This window comes from Sturnira hondurensis, unplaced genomic scaffold, assembly GCF_014824575.4.
Source record: "Sturnira hondurensis isolate 20B ecotype Veracruz unplaced genomic scaffold, ASM1482457v3 Scaffold0011391, whole genome shotgun sequence".
Lineage (NCBI taxonomy): Eukaryota > Metazoa > Chordata > Mammalia > Chiroptera > Phyllostomidae > Sturnira > Sturnira hondurensis.
In genome coordinates, this window is record NW_028084022.1 from 1,168,287 (window position 1) to 1,188,577 (window position 20,291).

Consider the following 20,291-nt stretch of genomic DNA (forward strand, 5'->3'; position numbering starts at 1 on the left):
ACGCCAAAGAACTCTGGCTTCTTGAGAACCACAGTTGGAAGAGACCATGCTAATGAGCGATTTTAGAAAAGCACTTTTTATTTCATAGGTCCTCCAGAGAGTCCTAAAGCCATCACTCTTATGTATATGCCTTGGCAAAACATAATAGGAAATAAAGAATTTCAAACTTCTATAGCATTAAAATTTGCGGTACCCAAAGCAATGAATCAGACATGATTGTTAGCATAAGGTGCGAGGCATCATTATTTTCCAACTGCCACTTTTGAAAAAAATAAGTCTGTCAATTCCCCACCCTCTTAATGCGAGGGTTCCACCAACTTCTTCCAACATGCAAAGCGTTTCCAACAGCGCCTGAAACACAGGACATTAGGCAGTGTTTGGCCCCACCCCTAACCGAGCCAAGTGAACCAACTTCCCGAAGCCCCAGGGCAGCCACGCACAACTTCCGCCTACCGCACTGAACGCGACAGTTCACGTGGTCTCGTACGTCACATCCGGCCCTTGCGGTTCTGACTTGGTAACCCTCGCGATGAAGTGCGTGTTTGTTACAGTTGGGACAACCAGCTTTGACGACCTCGTTGCGTGTGTCTTGGCGCCCGACTGTCTGCACGTGAGTGGGGGAGGCGGGAGGGTTGGCTCACCACTCGCCGCGGTCGCCATCCTCCGTAACCTTGCTCAACGGCCTCGCTAGGGAAAAAGCTTCGCAGCACTACCTCAGGTGCCTACACCCCTTTGCTGGCTCCTCCCCGTGCCCGTCTGGGCCCTCCTCCTGTTCCCCCGTACCTCAGGGTCCTCCGCCCCTCTTCGCTCCCCAAGCGTCGTCCGTGCCGCTCCTCCCCAGTGTTTTCTCTGGCTCCTCCCCCCACCCCCGGGCTTTTCCCTCATATTCTCCGCCTCCTTCTCACTGTTCTCATGCTTCGCCCCTCCTTTCAGCGGCTCCACCTCTAGGGCCTAGATGTGCCTCCCCTCCTTCTCCCGCGGTGCTAGGTGGGCCTTGCAGCCGCGCCGGAAACCGGGACTCCAGAGCTGGTTGCGCCAGGTCCGGTTCTCACTCAAACCGGCTGGACCCAGTTCATCCCTCTGGCGTAGCCGCCTTTCCCTCGTCGTCTTTCCCTAGCCACCCTGGAGCATAACCTGCCCCTTGCCTTCTCTGGCGCTCGCAGCAGGACGTTGGTCTGAGGTGCGTGGCGTCTCTCCAGGGTTCGTTCCCGCAGCCAGACCTGGGAGGCAGAACGGACCTCTTAGTTGCTCTCCCCCCTAGTTTTCAGCGCTTTTGCCAGTATCCTTGCCTGGTCTCAGATTGTTTTGTGGGGCCAGCTCTTAAATGGTTCAGTGAGGTGGGTCGCTTAGATGCTTTAGGACTAGTAGTGAGGTACTTAATGAGGGCCCGGGACAAGGGAAAATAGGTCATTTTGAGCAACACTAACAGAAATCGGCTGCATTTAGACTGTTTGGCAGCTGGTGTTCCGATCTGAACACCTACTTTAGGATTTGTTTGTTACTCCGTTTTTTACGGTAACCTATTTAAAAGGCCCGCTCTTTCTTTTCTCTCTCTCTTTTGTTTTTACCCCGTTTCAGGTCATCAAGAGCCTTGGTTACAACCGACTCATCCTACAAATAGGTAGAGGAACGGTGGTACCTGAACCATACAGTACTGAGTCATTCACTCTGGATGTTTACAGGTACAAAGATTCTTTGAAAGAAGACCTTGAGAAAGCAGATCTAATTATTAGTCACGCAGGTAAAGTGCCTTTGAACCTTAAGATTTGATTTTTTTATAGAATGTAAATAAGAACAGAAGCTTGTACCTTTTGGAGGTAAAATAAAATCACTAAAGTAACTTAGTGTAGCCCTCTTGAATAATATCTGAACATAACAATTGAGAATATTATTGGTAGAATTTATTATTTCTGGATGGTAGGAAGATGGGAAATTAATCACCAGGGCCCAACTTTAACCATGGGCAAAATAAATTACCTAATGATGTGTGTAAAGAGTTGTCCGTTGAAGTTACTATTTGAGTTTAGAACCGAAGTAATATTAAGCCATCTAATTGGTTGGATTAGTCATGGAGAAATTGACTTGGAAAGATGTTTTGTGTTTCTGTTAAATGTGGATGTAAAATACATGAAGTCAGAAATGTGTATATTACTGGTTGAATCCTCCCAAACAATCCTATGAACTAAGTACTATTAGTATGTCCATTTTACAGATGAAGAAACGGAGACACAGAGAGTAAGTAACTTCCAGTTAGTAAGTGGTAGACAGTTAACAGTCTGGTGCTGGAGTCTGTTTTTATTACTATCCCAGCGTTTTTTACACAGAAAGGATTTGTCTGCTGACTTATCTCCTCACTCCCATATAAAGTATCAGATGATTTTAGATTTTAAACTTGAATCTACCTAAACATTGTATGTATGCTCATTAGTGAAGATTGACCCTTGGCTATTTTGGGGATGGTACCTCACAGGCAGGCTCGTAAGGAGTGGTCAGAGTTTTTCTTCATTGGTGCCTGTTGCCATTCTGAAAGCTTGCTTTTCTACTTTTTGAATAGCTGTGCAGTACAGTTTCAGGGACAGCATGTTGAACCTGAATCTTACTTGCATTTGAGACCCATGCCTGGGGCATCCTTTTAGAGGGCAAGTGGCAGATCACTGAATTACAGGTTATGATATTGTTGGCAGTGTTAGAAAACGTATTTTTCAAGTTAGGTTTATAACACATATTAGAGCGCAGCTGATAACGATACTTTGGTATTTTGAATGTGTAATTAAAAGTCCTTTTTAGTTTTGCCTACTGAGTTTTTCATCTTTTGAGTTCTACCATAAAACTTGGTGGAATACCTTAACTATATTAACAAATTTGATGTATTTTTGTAGGTGCAGGAAGCTGTTTGGAGACTCTGGAAAAAAGAAAGCCTCTTATAGTAGTTGTAAATGAAAAGTTGATGAACAACCATCAGCTAGAATTGGCAAAGCAGCTACACAAAGACGGGCATCTCTTCTACTGTACCTGCAGGTATACTAGAGACTGATTATTTGACCTGCCTTAAGTCTTCCCTAGCTGTTCTTATCTACTTACCTACCTCATCTGTTTCTTAGATCTCTCACCTTCTCCCAGTTATCAGACATTCTTTGATTTTCCCCACTTATCAGACTCTCATTTTCTTCCACTCTGACTGTGATCAATGCCTGTCTCATTGCATGTAAATATCTGAGTGTGTGTGTGCTCATGTAAGGTATGTTTATCTGAGTGCTCAAATCTCCAAGAATATAATTTTTGAATTCATTATTTAGATTTTCACTGTTCAAGGAAGGCATTTGCTTATTTTTTTGAAAGATTTTATTTATCTTTAAAGGGGAAGGGAAGGAGAGAGAAATATCAGTGTATGGTTGCCTCTCGTCCCCTGCTGGGAACTGGCCTACAACCCAGGCATGTGCCCTGACTGGGAATTGAACCTCGATCCTTTGGTTTTCAGGCCTGCGCTCAATCCACAGAGCTCCACTAGCCAGGGCGGCATATGCTTATTTTTAATTCAGATTTTTCCTTCAGTAAATCCACTAGAATCTCATGTTTGCTTATTCATTAATTCAGCTGTACCTAATATATGGCAAGCATTGTTTTTGGTGCTATGGGTATAGTGGTAAACATGAGATAAAGACCCATGATGCTGTGTTCTACTGGTGGGAGATAGTAAACAGTTCATAAACGAGCAATCAATATAATTTCACATGGTGAAATGTGCTATGAAGAAAATAAGGCATGGTGGTGTGATAACTTGAGTGAAAACTAATGAGATAAAATGGCCAGGGAAGGCATGGTGGTATATGACATTTGAGCTGAGACCTGAATAATGAGAAAGAGCCAGTTATGTGAAGCTGTACAGGCAGAAGGAACAGCAGCAATTGGAAAGGCCCTAAGTCAGGGATGAGCTTTGAGTCTGGTGTGTGTGAGGAATAGGGATGGTTAGTGTGGCAGAAGTATAGTGAGCAAGAGAGAATGTAGTATAAGCTGATTTTGGGCTGGGATAGCTCATGTAAGAGTTCTGATTTTATTCTATGTTTAGTGAGAAGTCATTGGAATATTTTAAGCAGGGGAGTTACTTTATGATAAGGAGTATTATTTTCTAGAAGTACATTAGAATTCAACAGGAACTGATCAACATCACAGTAGAACGATGGAAATTGCTTTGTTTTCTATTATTTCTTTTTCAGACACTAGAAGCTTGCCAAAAAGTCAGGTCAGTAATTTCCAGTTGTTTGAGTTTAAAAGCTATCCTAATTTGATGTTTTAAAAAGCAAAGACCTCATAGAAGTATTGCAAAATACATACAGGTATAGGCAAAACTAGGTTTACAGTTGTAATACAAATATGTATTTTAATTAATAAATAGTAACACAAGAATAAACGCTCACATACAACTGTAAACATACATTTGCCTGCCCTGTATTTTTTTCATAATAAGCTGAAATGAATTAGAAAAGAAAAATAAACTTTAGAAGAAACAGGTTCGAACATAGTTTCTTTTAACTTTGCTGTGTCTGTCCCTTAGGCACTCACTAAGTACTTACTCATTTGTTAAATATTTATTAAGCACCTAGTATATGCCAGGCATTATTCTAGGTACTAAGCATACATCAGTGAACAAAACAAAGATTCCTGCTCTCATTGAGAGGAGACAGATTCGTTGATTGTTTCAGGAGCAATTGTTGTTGTTCTAATCCCTGTAATGATGGAGGAGAGGGTGTGTCAGGGTGGCTTTGCAATATACACCGTATTCTTTTATTTTCCTTTTTTTAATTGAGTACACTATTACAGGATTCTTGATTTTTTTCCTCCTTTGCCCCCTTCAACCCAGCATCCCCCACTCCCTCAGGCAATCCTCCCCACCATTGTTCATGCTCATGGGTCATGCTTATAAGTTTTTTGGCTACTCTATTTCCTGTGCTGTGCTATACTTCTCCATGGCTGTTCTGTAACTACCAATTTGTACTTCTTAATCCCCTCACTTCTTCACCCATTACCCAACACGTCCCTTGCATCTGATAGCCATCAAAATGCTCTGTATGTGTGATTATATCTCTGTTTTTATTTGCTTAGTTCATTTTTTAGATTAGTTGATAAAATGTAATTTTGTCATTTTATTGTTCATAGCTTTGATCTTCCTCTTTTTCTTAAATAAGTCCTTTTAACATTTCATATAATAATGGTTTGGTAATGAGGAACTCCTTTAGTTTTGTCCTGACTGGGAAGCTCTTTATCTGCCCTTTGATTCTAAATGATATCTTTGCTAGGTAGACTAATCTTGGCTATAGGTCCCTGCTTTTCATAACTTTGAATATGTCTTGCCAATCCCTTGTAGCCTGCAAAGTTTCTTTTGAGAATTCACCTGACAGTTTTATGGGAACTCCTCTATGGGAAATTAACTTCTTCTCTTTTGCTGCTTTTAAAATTCTCTATCTTTATTTAACCTTTGGCATTTTAATTGTGTCTTGTAGTGCATCTCTTTGCATCCACCTTGTTTGGGACTCTGTGCTTCCTGTACTTGTGTAACTTCTTTTGCCAAATTAGGGAAGTTTTCTTTCATTATTTTTTCAGGTAGATTTACAATTTTTGTTCTTTCTCTTCTTCTGGCACCCCTATAATGCCAATGTTGGACCTCTAGAAGTTGTCCCACTGTCTTTATACTGTCCTCTTTCTTTGGATTCTTTTTTCTTCTTGTTCTGCATGGTCGTGTTCTTTTTTCTTTCTTCCTTATGTTCCAAATCATTGACTTGATTTTTTGCTTCATCCACTTTACTGTTTTTTCCCCGTAAATCAGGAGTGTCCAACCTGTGGCTCATGGGTCACATGCAGCCCAGGATGGTTGTGAATGTGGCCCAACACAAAATCATAAATTTACTTGAAACATTATGACATATTTTGGTGATTACTTGTCACAATGTATTTAATGTATGGCCCAAGACAACTCTTTTTCCAGTGTGGGAAAGAGACATGAAAAGTTTGGACACCCCTGCCATAAATTGTTCTCTATTTTAATTAGTGTACCCTTTGTTTCTGACTGGGTCTTTTTTATCCTGCTGAGGTCCTCACTTAAGTTCAGTGAGCATCGTTATAAACGGTGTTTTGAACTTTGCATTTGATAGCTTGCTTATGTCCATTTTATTTAGCTATTTTTCTGGAGTTTTGATCTCTTCTTTCATTTGGGCCATGTTTTTTTTTTTTTGTATCCTCATTATGGCAGCCTCCCTGTGTTTGTTTCTATGTATTAGGTAGAGCTGCTTTGACTCCATGTATTGGTAGTGTGGCCTAATGTAAGTGTCCTGTAGGGTTCAGTGGCATGGCCTCCCCTATCACCCAAGCCGGGTACTTGAGGTGCATCCTTTGTATGGGCTTGAGTACACCTTTCTCTTGTAGTTGGACCTTGATTGCTGTTGGGAGGTCAATGGGAGTGATTTACCAAGGACAGTCAGCTGTAATGACTGTCTGTGACCATTTACACCAATCTCCACCCTCTGTGGAGGATCAGCTGTGTAGGGGGAAGGTGGTAGTGTCTGGATGTGGTCTGTAGCTGTCCACTGGGTGCACTGGCCCTGGGGTTTCCCTGTGGTACAGGCCAGGTCAGCTTCCACCTGTGTTTTGCCCAGGACCATGCTACCTAAGCTCTGAAGGAATCTGAGATGGCTGCCACTTGTGCCGGGCATGGATATTCTCAGGAGAAGCCAAGCTGTGAATCCAGCCTGGCTGCTGCTAATGCTGGGCCTGGGGCTCACTGAAGCCAGCTGTTGCTTATTTGAGAGGATTTTAAGATGCCGTAAAGCCTGAGCCATGACCAGCCATCTGTATGGAAAAGAAGCTTGGCTGGGCCCCTGAGTGGGGTGGGGTGGGGTGGGGTGGGGTGGAGTCTCTGGGGATCTCCAAATAAGATCAAACAGTATTAATGGAGGTTAATGGAGTCTCATGTATGGCACCAGCTTGTTCACTCTGTGGGAGGAGGGCTTACAAAAGGGGGAATGGCCCCTGCTTACCTTGATGTCAGACACTTCATTTTTTTCCCAGTATGCTACTGGTGCTTTTCAGGCTACTTCTCTGGTGCTGGAGCTCAGTGGGGGGTGAGTCTGAGTCAGTGAGTCCATGTAGGGTTCTTCAAGAGGAACTGCTTGAGGCTCCAGAAGTTTCTTCCACCAACTCAATCCTCATTGGTTCTTGCAGCCAGAGTTGTGGGGACTTATCTTCCTGGCACTGGAACCCTGGGCTGGGGGGCCTGGTGTGGGTCTGGGACTCCTTGCTCTCGAGATATCCCTTCCAAATTTAACCACCACACGTGGGTGTGGGATCAGCCCATTCTGCTTCTGTGCCCCTTCTACCAGTCTGGGTGGATATGGTTTCTTTAATTTTGTGATTGTTAGACTTCCATTTAACTCATTTAACTAGATTTCTGATGATTCTGAGTGATGGTTGTTCAATATTTTAGTCATAATTTTGCGTCTTTGTGTAAAGATGCAAGCCATGTCTGCTTGTGCCACCATCTTGACCAGATGTCAGAGCCATTCTTAAAAGTATTATTGCAAGTCTGGAAGAATCTGGATAGTCAAAATTTATGTGGATCTCAGATAATGGGCATATCTGTCCTTGGGTAGTTTATATTGTTAGGGGTTACCATCATTTTTGAAGAGAAATAAATTTTAATCTTTTTATGAAAGTTAATTTTTCCAGACACATCTGATGGGTATTTTCATTTTAAATGTCAAATCGTCTTTGATTTTATGTAAGTACATTCAAAAAGGAAAAACACTGATTTCATGAACACATCCTATCTCTTTATTTAGGCTGAAAAGGAAGCTGTACAAACTTCTATCTTATTAATTTTTTTAAAGTTTTAGAAGTCATTTATTATATTAATTTCAAGAAAGTCACACATATGAATGCCATAAGAATCAATAATTGGTTGTGTTTTCATCTTAGGTATATGATTTATATGCACCAAATCTAGACTGGGTGGTTTTATGCCTGTTCTGAGTTAAGTGGCTAGTTTAATAAAAAAAATTCCTGAAGTAATATTTTTATATTGTGGTTTGGAACCTTATTTCTAAGACATAAGGGAATTGTACATTGATGTTGGATTAATGATAATAAATTACTGGAAAAACAAGTTGTTTCACAATCTCCATGCATGGTCTAGTAGTCTCCCCAGCTTATTGTTTTTGTCTACAAACTTTTACTTTTGATTTCATTTATTCTGTTTTCACTAATTAATTTTGCTTCAATTTTTATTTGCCCAGTCCTGAGAAGTATTCCAAAGCTATGTAACCACATCTTTCATGAAATGACATTTCTGAAATATTTCATTTGACATAAGAAATAAAATATCTTTTGAATTGATATTGACATGTAATGTTCTTTGTATTGCTTTAGTTTTAGTATGAAAACATAATATTAAAATACATTTAAATTCACTTGTATAGTTTCAGAAGCTTCAGGTATTCTTGGCAGTTATATTCACTCATCAAATGGGCAGCAGATGAATTCTGGAAATTTCTCCCATGTTACCTAACATTTTTCTTCTTTTGTTTTAGCACGCTTCCTGGGCTGTTACAGTCAATGGACTTATCAACACTGAAATGTTTTCCTCCTGGCCAGCCAGAAAAGTTTTCTGCATTTTTGGATAAAGTTGTTGGATTACAAAAATAAACACTAAATGCTCAACACTTTAAAAACACCCCCCCCCAAATCCAACCTATGGAATGTGATTAAATCAAATTAAATATAAAATATATATTTGCAGAATAATATAAGTTAATAAACTTCCTACATCTATAGAATGTTAGAAAATTTTATTCTGTGAATATAAACATTTGGGTTCAAATAGTAATTATAGTTCAGTAAATTTGTTAGATTTTCCCCAAATCATCATACTTTAGTATTAGAAATATGTAATGAGCATTTACAGGTTTTATCCTAGACTCTCAGATAGAATTGGAATTATGAAAAAAAGATTTAAATTCAAAAACTTTGACAAGAATCTGGAATGTAGTTAGATTTTTCTAAGAGTAAGAAAATGAAACAGTTAACAAACTTGTAAAAATTTCTTGAGAGTCTTGGATCTTTAGAAACCAAAGTTTTAAAAAGCAAAAATGATCGATTGTGTTCTATGAAATAAAATGCTCAATAAATATCTAAAAATATGAACACTTAAGTCAGTTGATCCATTGTACTTGGAGAAACTTTTATTCTGAAGATTAGGGTGGAGTGGATGTATTCACTTTTTTGCTCTAGAATATAAATAATGACAATAATCTTGTCTAATGTCAAAAACTTAACTAGTCTGAGAAGAGTAAATCCAAAGGACTTAAGTCAATAGGATTTGCTGGGGGTGTTTTAAGAAGCCTCTCTCAGTGGTATTTGAAACATTTACTATAACATCATAGAGGAGTTTGTATATAATTTATGTACTTAAAATTAGTTTTGCAAATGAGTAAATGTGCTTGTACAATGAACTAAATATATGGTTTTCCAATTCATATAACTCAAGGTAGACATGCAGTGGGGCAAAAGTAGGTTTATACTTGTGAGTACTCAAAACAGTTTATTCTTGTTACGTGTTATTTTTCACAAGAACACCTGTAAACCTACTTTTGCTCCAGCCTACTTTATGAAATTTTGATAACTGTAAGTGGTGTCAAGACTTGTAAAATAAACTAGATTGTCTTTAAGTGTTCATGGTTTTCTGGTAGAAAGTTTAGATTTTGTTCATCAGTAAAAATAGAGCATTCACTATAAACAGCTACTTTCAGATACATTTCTCCCAATGTTGAATATTCTAAACATTTTACTTGGGATCTGTTGTATAACATTTCTGTAGATTTATTTTCTTGATTATGTTTTGCTTAGGCTAATATTAAAATAAATTCTTCTTAACTAATGGTAGAAGGTGGTGGCTGAGAAATATTCTAGGTAGCAGGAAGAAGCCAATTTGGATTAAGATTTTGCTGATAATAAAAAGTAATTTACATAGTTGAAAATTCACAGGACCATAATCATAATTGTATATTAATATTAATATTACAGTTATAGGAAAGGCCTTGTTTAAGTCCATGGAGAGAATTTGACATTTCTGGGATGTCTTTTAAATGTATTTCTCTAACTTGAGGAAAACTGGCTAAAAATGGACATTGATCCCTCAGTCTTTAGTTATTTTATGTCAAGAGGGACTAACCGTAGAGATTCAGAAACAAATGAAAGGGTCTACTCAAACTTCAGACAAATGAAAAACTATATGTAGCTTCAAGTCCTATGCTTCTTTCTCACTAGAATAGAAAACCCAGATTCCATTTCATTTAGCTTCTGCTTAAGCTAGTGGTGCCATTTGTGTGTAGTGACATCTCTTGACCATACCTTTATGAAATACGGGGTTTAAAAATCAAAGGGTATCTTAGTCATTTTGATTTGGCAGGAATCCTAAAGATCGTCTAGTTCAATCCTATCATTTCTCAAATGAGGAAGAAAGCCAAAGCTTAGGACTTGTATGAAATAAGTAGCCTTTGGCAGAGCTGCCGCTGGAAGAAGCTCCTTGACTTCATTCCTGTGCTTTTTTCTTACCACACCATGAGATATGGTGTAAGGTTTTTGTTATATTTCTTTGCATAGCATTTGGTTACTTTAATGCTTTCCAAGGAAAGTTTTGTTCATTTCCAGAAGTTGTTTAATTGTAGTAGGAATTACAAAGTCAATTTGGTTTTCCTTTGGTTTATGACAACCTTAACTCCGATTTAGGAACCTTGATTCCTGAGTTTTTGGAATCTAGTAAAATGCCAAGCATTGACTTGATACTAAATTGAATGAATGAAGACTTCAAGACAATTGTAGATTTTTGGAGTTGGAACTAGTTTAAAAATGCCTAGTGAAACTCATTTTACAGATGAGGAAAGGGGCCAAGATAAGTTGATTGCCAAGTTTACGTCTTATTGGTCCTTAGGAAAGATAAATTGTAATCAAAATTCTATTAAAAACATTTTTTCAAAAAAGTGAAATTTGGTTTTATTACCTGACAGGGCTTCAGGTACTTAAAATCAGTAAGTGGAATGTAGTTTATTCAGCAGTTTTCTGTTAGAGGTATTTAGATTTCCAGAAATAAGGAAGCAAAAGAGAAAGTTCAGTATTTTCGAGAGAACCAAAAACCTGAATACAGTCTGAGAAATGAGTTGTATGGGGAAATTATTTGAAATTGATTTTTGGGAAAGATTTGGAATGGGTGGTCCTCAGCTATGTGCTGGTTTTCTACTGTGCAATTAGTATACATTATGATGGAATGGGGCATGATAAATAACAATAAAAGTGAACACTGATTAAATGTTTAATATGTATCAGGTTCTATTCAAAGCACTTTATAAGTGTGAACTCATTTCATCTTTATAATCCTATGAAATTGTTAGTCACTGTTCTGTTTTGCAAATGAGGAAATAGACCAGACCATAGTGTAAAAAAGGATTTTTATGCTGTTTCAGTGACCAAGACATGGTCTGGGAATTGTAACTGAAACACTGAATTACATTGTATTTCCATCATTTATGGGAACAGGGGGACAGGATTTTTGAAATTGGGACTGTTCCAAGAAATTTCAGTTGTGTGATAGTTACAAGTAAATAACCTATTTCAGTTCTGACATTTCTGTTTCAAAACATACTGATTTCTACTCATAAAATCCACGTGGAGAAACTCCTAGTTTGTTTACCTGATTGCAAGTTATTTGCCACTTCTTTTTCTCTTTAAATAATTGTTTTAGATTCTACTTTTGATCCTCTCCTCTTTATATATTTTTCTTGGTATTTTCATCACTCCTAGACCTTTTACTTTTGACTTCTCTATGTATGTTCCCCAACTCTGATTTGAGTTCCTCAATATTTTCCAGGTGCTTACTGGTCATGTCTGTCAATTATCTAAGCACCTTAAACTCGATGTGCCCCAAACCAAAATTCTGTTTTTCCTTTTCACTTTTCTGAGATCCTTATCTCTTAATGGTGTCACCATTTAGTCCTATAGGCTTTAACGCAAGTTTCCAACCCTTTTTATGTGATTGGCTACCAGGTACTCAGCTTTACTTGCTAAATATGTCAAACCTACTTACTCCTTTTGTCTTTTAATGTAAGTGTAATAAAATCTACATTTGCTATCAGAGGACATAATTTCTGCTATAGAGGGACTTCTACAGTTCAGTTGCGAAGGAACTCATTCTTGAGTTCTTTGCCTGAAGCACAGTAGGCTTTCCATAAATGATAATTTAGTACTGTTTTCTCTTTAACTTGTTTAGGGTTAGGCATTGGTTCTCAGAAACACTGATTTGTTTCATATTGTCTTTGATTTCAAAGTATCTAGTATGTCTCTTGTTGAGAAGAAAGATGTGACTATGTATGACATTGTACAGTGAAATTTGTAATATCAAGGTTTTATAGGAATGGCACCTAAAACAGTAGTGCTGAGCGTGTGTAATATCCTAGTGGTATTCTAGGGTCTGTCAAATAATGCTACCTATTGGGAATTTCTAGTAAAACTTGGTGATGTTAAAAATTAGAGAGTTATTAAAACCAGTAGCTGTAATGTTTTCCACTGAAAGATTACATGGAGAAAGGTTTAGGATAACCACCAAACACAATTCCTTGTTCAATGGTTAATTCTTATATGAACATTCTAACACAGTCTTTGTATTGAATTGTTCTTTAATTCTTAACAGATTTTGTAGGTATCTAGACAGAAGGTGGGCAAATAAATATAGCTAGCTTCAAACAGGAATGTAGCATGTATGGTTCCTAACTTTTATATTCTTGAAACATATTTTGAGGTACTTTGTACCATTATATATCTCTCTTAGTATTTCACTTCTAAATTTTGATTGCTTATGAATGTTTACTTGCTGCAAATATTTATATTGGTATTCTATCATTTTATTTTATGGCCACAGTCCTGCTCTCTTAGATTCTTTGGGACATGGAACCCTTCAAAGTATTTAAAACTTATTTCTCTTTCCCCCCTTAATTCATATATTTATTTGAAATTTGCTTCACTTTCTACTTACACATATACACATTTTGCCATGAATTTCAACTTCAGTAACTTCATTCTTATGTCATTGTTCATTAATATTCTGGTGATAACTACTAGACTTTTGAAGATAATTAAACCTTCTGAATAAATACCTTTAAGTTTAGTAATTCCCAGTTTTTATAACATTGTAAACTTTGCTCAAGTTGAAAACAGCAAACATGTTTTGAAACTAACCTTAATACACTATTACCTCAGTATCTGTTACTCATAATGTCTTGTGTAGCAATGTTTCTAATTGATAAAAGGAACTAAATGGAGGTTTTTTTCCATTTGTAGTGATTATTTTAGGGTATATTACACTAGGCTGTTTGGTAAGGCAATACATATTATAAGTTATTCATTTATTGTCAAGTGTGCTTTTAAAGTTTTTGCTGAACTGATACTGTTGGAATGATGTCTGTGAGAGAACATATATTACATCTTTTTTACTGTGCATTTCCCTTTTTGTACAGGGTATGTTTGTTTCTCCACCACTAGTATGAAGTCAGTGGGTAGTACCCTCTCCAAAAATTTAGGAGTGAAAAAGATTCCTAAGTCCTCTGCCTCAGTATTCTGAATTTCATTTTTCCCATTTGTTATTTGTAAAACTAACTTTCCTCATAGGTGATTTCTAAGACAAAACCAATTATGTGGCATGTTTGAAAATAAAAAATTTCATTGAAATAATACATTTACTTTTGGTTAGAGTTTTTGTTTTAAGAAGTAGGAATACACTTAGAGATATTTCCCTAGAAATCAAAGTACAATGCATAGACCTACATGTTACAGAAAGCAAAGTGTTTATGGAATTTCATATTTAATTTCATATTCTGTGTCTATTTGGGGTTACAGTTAGAGAATTATAGTTTATTTAGAGATTTAGGTGAATGAATATTTCCAGTGTACCAAAACAGAAAAGAATGTTCTGGTCTTTATTTACCTTACCTCAATCTCCTGTCTATAGACTGAATAGAAAGTGCAAGTCTCTTAACTCAAAAACCAACCAAAAACAACCCTCACTATTTCTGTGCCAATATGATATGTTTTAAAACAAAGTGCTATTTTCATTTTTTCTAATTTATATTAGAATGCTTTAGGTCAAAGAAGGGAAGAGAAGGATATGAAAACAAGTGGCTATTGGTAATATTTCTTTAGTTTTGCATCTCTGAACAAGGATCACTGCTCTGGGAAATTCTTTTTCTTGTCTCTACTGTCTTTCTTAAATGTGAAGAGGAGGTTGAATAGGGTCCCATGGCCAAATTTTGGTTTAGAACCATTGTGTTTCCTTGATAAATTATGCTTTTCTAATTTTGTTTTCTTTTTTCTTTTTAATCAATTTTTATTAATGTTCAAATATAGTTGTCTACATTTTCCCACCACCTCTTTCTCCTGCCCCACCCACCCTACCCTCAATCCTACCCCCCTTTTGATTTGTCCCTGGAATCTTTATACATGTTCATTGATGACCCTTTCACTTCTTCCCTTTGTTATTTCCCACTCTCCTCCTCTCTCGTTACTGTCAGTTTATTCTTTATTTCAGTGTCTCTGATTACATTTTGCTTGCTTATTAGTATTGTTGATTAGGTTCCACTTGTAGATGAAATCTTACGGTATTTGTCTTTCACTGCCTGGCTGATTTCACTTAGCATAATGCGCTCAGCACCATGCTGTTGTGAAGGGTAGGAGCCCCTTTCTTTGTGCTGCATAGGATTCCATTGTGTGAATGTAACATAGTTTTCTGATCCACTCATTTACTGATGGGCACCTAGGCTTCTTCCAGCATTTGGCTATTGTAAATTGTGCTTCTGCGAACGCTGGGGTGCATAGGTTCTTTTGAATTAGTGTTTCAGGATTCCTAGAGTATAATCCCAACAGTAGAATTGCAAGGTCAAAATGCAATTCCATTTTTAGTTTTTTCAGGAAACCATATTGTTTTCCACAGTGGTTGTACCAGTCTGCAATCTCAGCAATAATGCAGTAGGGTTCTGTTTTCTCCACAACCTCTCCAACACTTGTTTGTTGCTGTATGTGTGATGGCCATTCTGACCTGTGTGAAGTGGTATCTCATTGTGGTTTTAATTTGTATCTCTCTGATGGCTAGTGATGCTGAGCATCCTTTCATATGTCTCTGGGCCCTCTGTATATTCTCCTTGGAGAAGTGTCAGTTCAGGTCCTTTGCCCATTTTTTAATTGGGTTGTTTGTCTTCCTGGTGTGGAATTGTGTGAGTTCTTTGTATATTTTGGAGATCAAACCCTTGTCTGAAAGATCATTGGCAAATATATATTTTTCCATACATTTGGTTTCCTTTTCATTCTGCTAATGTTTTCTTTAGCTGTACAGAAGCTTTTTATTTTGATGAAATCCCATTTGTTTATTCTTTCCTTTATGTCCTTTGCTTTAGGGGACATATTGGTGAAAATATGGCTGCTTGGAATATCAGATTTTCCTGCCTATGTTCTCTGGGATGTTTATGGTATCACAACTTATATTTAAGTCTTTTATCTATCTTGAGTTTATTTTCACATATGGGGTAAATTGGTGGTAGTTTCATTTTTTTTTTTATGTAGCTGTCCAGATGTCCCAACACCATTTGTTGAAGAGGCTATTTTTACTCCATTTTATGCTTCTGCCCCCTTTGTCAAATACTAATTGACCATAGAGACCTGGGCTTATTTCTGGACTCTGTTCTGTTTCATTGATCTATGTCTCTGTTTCTATGCCTGTACCAGACTGTTTTGATTACTGTGGCCTTGTAATATAGTTTGGTATCAGGTATGGTGATCCCTCCTACTTTGTTCTTTCTTAAAATTGCCGTGGCTATTCGGGGTCATTTATGATTCCATGTAAATTTTTGAAATGTTTGTTCTATATATGAAATATGTTATTGGTATTTCATTTTTTAAAAAAGATTTTATTTATTTTTAGAAGGATGGGAAGGGATGAAGAAAGAGAGGGAGAGAAACATCAGTTTGTGGTTGCCTCTCACGTGCCCCCTCCTTGGGACATTGCCCCGCATCCCAGGTCTGTGCCCTGAATGGAAATCAAGCTGGTGACTGGTTCACAGGCCAGCATTCAATTCGCTGAGCTACACGAGCTAGGCACTGTTATTAGTACTTTAATAGGGATTGTGTTGATTCTATAAATTGCTTTAGGTAGTATATACATTTTGATGGTGTTAATTCTTCTAATCCAAGAACATGGTACACGCTTTCATTTATTTGTGTCTTCCTTAATTTCTTTCTTTGGTGCTCAGCACAGATCTTTTACCTCCTTGGTTAGGTTTATTCCTAGGTACTTTATTTTTTTTCTTGCTATAGCAAATGGGATTTTTTTCCTGATTTGTGTAACTGATATTTCATTTTTGGTGTACGAAAGTGCCTTTGATTTCTGAATATTAACTTTGTATCCTACTGTTTGGCCAAAATCACTTACTAGGCTGAGTAGTTTTTTGGTGGAGTTTATAGAGTTTTCTATATAAACTGTCATGTCATCTGCAAACAATGACAGTTTTAGTTCCTCCTCTACAATTTGTGTTCCTTTTTTTTTCTTCTTGTCTCATTGCTGTGGCTTGGACATCCAATACTATGTTGAATAGAAGTGGTGAAAGCAGACATCCTTGTCTTGTTCCTGATCTTTGTGTGAAAGCTTTTAGCTTTTGTCCATTGAATATGCTGTTGGCTGTAGGTTTTTCATATGCAGCCTTTGTTATGTTGAGATATACTCCCTCTACTACCACGTTGCTGAGTGTTTTTATCATAAATGGGTGCTGTTCCTTATCAAATGCTGTTCTACATCTATTGATATGATTGTGTGATTTTTGTGTTTTGTTTTACGTGATATATTATGTTTATTGATTTGCAAATACTGTACCATCCTTGCATCCCTGGGATGAATCCCACTTGATCATAGTGTATGAACTTTTTGATGTATTGATGAATATAGTTCACCAGTACTTTGTTGAGGATTTTAGTGTCTATGTTCACCAGCAATATTGCCCTGTAGTTTTCTTTCTTTTTTGTGTCTTTGTCTGGTTTGGGGAATAGGATGATATTGGCCTCATAAAAGGAGTTTGCAGTCTGCCCTTTCTTGGATTCTTTGGAATAGTCTAAGAAGTATAGAGGTTAAGTCTTTCTTAAATGTTTTCTAAAATTTTTCTTTGAAACTGTCTTGTCCAAAGCTTTCGTGTGGCAGGAATTTTTAGATTACTGCTTCAGTAATAATCTAAAATAATAATCTTCAGTTTCGTTAGCTGTTACCAGTCTTTTCAGGCTTTCTGCTTCTTCAGTTTTGGAAGATTATGTTTTTCTAGAAATTTGTCCATTTCACCTAGGTTTTCAAATTTATTGGCATAGAGTTTGTAGTATTTCTTACAATCCTTTGTATTTCTATGGTATCAGTTGTAATCTCTCTTCTTTCATTTCTGAGTTTATTTGGGTCCTTTTTTTTTTCTTGATGAGCCTGTTTAAAGGCTTGTCAATTTTGTTTATCTTTTCAAAGAACCAGCTCCTGGATTCCTTGATCCTTAGAAGCATGCTTTTCGTGTCTATGTCACTTAATTCTGCTCTGATCTTGGTTATTTCCTTCCTTCTACTTGCACTGGGCTGTCTTTGTTTTTGTTCCTCCAGTTTTTGTAGATGTAGGGTAGGGTGTTTATTTCACGTTTCTGTCTTTTTCAGATAGGCCTGTATTGCTATGAACTTCCCTCTCAGGACGGCCTTTGCTGTGTCCCGTAAACTTTGGACTGTTGTGAGTGTGTTTTCATTTGTTTCCTGATTTTCCTGATTCTTGATTTCATTATTCATCCATTTATTGTTTAATAGCATGCTATTCAGTCTACATTTACTTTGGTGTTTTACTAGTTTTTTCCTTGAGGTTGGTTTCTAGTTTCAGTCCCTGGTGGTCTGAGAAGATGCTTTCTGTGATTTCATTTTTCTTGAATTTGTTGAGGCTTGTTTTGTGTCCTATCATGTGGTCTATCTTTGAGAATGTTCCATGTGCATTTGAAAAGAATGTATTGTGCTTCTTTGGGATGAGAAGTTCTATATTTATCAGTGAAGTCCATTTGATCTAGGGCATTGTTTAATGTTGCAATGTCCTTGTTGACATTTTGTTTAAAAGATCTATCCATTGCTGACAGTGGGGTTTTAAAATCCCCTAGTATAAGTATGTTGCTGTCTATATCTTTACATCCTCCAGGATTTTCTTTATATATTTGGGTGCTCCTATGTTGGATGGAGATATATATAGATATATATAATATATCTATATTTATCTCTCTCTCTATATATATAAAATATTTGTCTTCTTGATGGATTGTTCCCTTGAGTATTATGAAATGTCCTTCGATGTGTTTTGTTATGGCGTTTGTTTTGAAGTCTGTTTTTTCAGATATAAGTATTGCTACCCTAGCTTTTTTTCTTTGTCTGTTTGCTTGGAAAAATTTTTCCCAACTCTTAAGTTTTAGTCTGTGTAGGTCTTTTGTTCTGAGGCGGTAGGTAGCATATTTGTGGATCATGTTTTCTTTCCCATTCAGCTACCCTATGTCTTTTGATTGGAGCATTTAATCAATTTACATTTAAGATTATTATTATTTTTTTAAAGATGAACTCTTTTTTTTAAAGATTTTATTTATTTATTTATTTATTTATTTATCTTTAGAGGGGAAGGAGAGAGGAAGAGAAACATCAATGTATGGTTGCCTTTTGTGCGTCCCCTGCTGGGAGTTGGCCTGCAGGGAACTGGCCTGCAACCCAGGCATGTGCCCTGACTGGGAATCGAACCGCGATCCTCTGGTTCGCAGGCCCGCGCTCAGTCCACTGAGCTACACCAGCCAGGGCTAAGATTATTTTTGATAGGTCCTTATTCATTGCCACTTTACTCCATTCATACCTATGTTCCTCTGTCTCTCTCGCTGTCTTTTCTTCCTCTCCTTAAAGCAGTCCCTTTAGCATATCTTGTAATACTGGTTTGGTGGCCGTGCATTCTTTCAGTCTTCTTTTGTGTGTAAAGCTCCTTTTTTGTCCTTCCATTTTAATCCTTCCATTTTAATTGAGAATCTTGTTGGATAGAGTAGTCTTGGTTGCAAACCTTTGCTTTTCATATTTGCAATATTCCTTGCCTGTCCCTTCTGGTTTGTATTGTTTCTGTTGAGATGTCAGCTGCTAGCCTTTTCAGAGTTCCCTTGTAGGTTACTTCCTGATTCTCCTTTGCTTCCTTTAAGTTCTGTCTTTTAATGTTGCCATTTTAATTATGATGTGTCTTGCATTGGGATTCTTTGGGTTCCTCTTCATTGGGAAACTCTTGGCTTCATGGACTCGTGTGGCTTTTTCTCTCATAAAATTAGTGAAATATCCCATCATTACCTTTTCAAACAGGTTTTCTATCCCTCGATCATCTTCTCCTTCTGGTATTCCTATTGTATGGATATTATTCCGTTTCATATTGTCCTTCATTTCCCTTAATCCCTCTTCATTCTTTTTTAGTCTTTTTTCCTTTGGCTCTTTTTGGGAGTTTTTTTCTACCTTGTCCTCCAGCTCACTGATTTGATCCTCTCCTTCATTGAGCCTGTCTTGGATGCCTTCTGTGTTCTTCAGTTTAGAAATTGTATTCATTTCCTCTTCGCCCTTGTTGATTGTTTATATGTCCTTTTTTTATGCCGATATAGTTTGCAGTAAGTTCCTCATAGTTTCCCTGTATTTTTTGTAATTCGTACTGAGCTCTTTAAGTTTCCTTATAACCATTGTTTTGGACTCAATATCTGATAGTTGACTTGCATTTTTTTTTTATTTAGCATTCTTTCTGAGGATTCCTCCTTCCATTTAGATTGGGGGTTGTTTCTTTGTCTTCCCATTATTTGTGGGACTCCTCTTGTTTGCTCCTGCATCTTAAATTGGTATGTTTTGACTGCCTAACTTTGTGGTGCAAACTTCTATGGTAGGAGACCTGTGAGATTCAGTGGTGCAGTCTCCTTGATCACCTTAACTTGATGCTCTTAGGATGCCCTTTATGCCTTTTATACTGGTTTTCTGGATATAATTGGGTTTTTATTGTTGGGTCTTTTGTGGGTCCTTCCCTGCTGTTGGTTGACTGAGGGTCACGCCACCCACTGTGTCTTATGTGCTATCATGCAGATGGTACTAGAAGAAAATGTAAAAGCCCAGGAAACAAACCCACACCTGTAAATATAACTCCCTCCCATAATCCCACTATCAAC

General features: G+C 37.3%; 1 protein-coding gene across 1 annotated transcript in view; it reads left to right on the forward strand.

Annotated features, from left to right (window-relative positions):
• Positions 1-474: 474 nt before the first annotated feature.
• ALG13 (ALG13 UDP-N-acetylglucosaminyltransferase subunit) overlaps positions 475-20,291 on the forward strand; it is an 88,657-nt gene continuing 68,840 nt past the window's right edge. The window contains 4 exon segments of the mRNA XM_037060165.1: positions 475-610; positions 1,579-1,741; positions 2,880-3,018; positions 6,801-6,814. Of these exon segments, the coding sequence (XP_036916060.1) occupies positions 530-610; positions 1,579-1,741; positions 2,880-3,018; positions 6,801-6,814 (397 nt within the window). The 5' untranslated portion in view covers positions 475-529.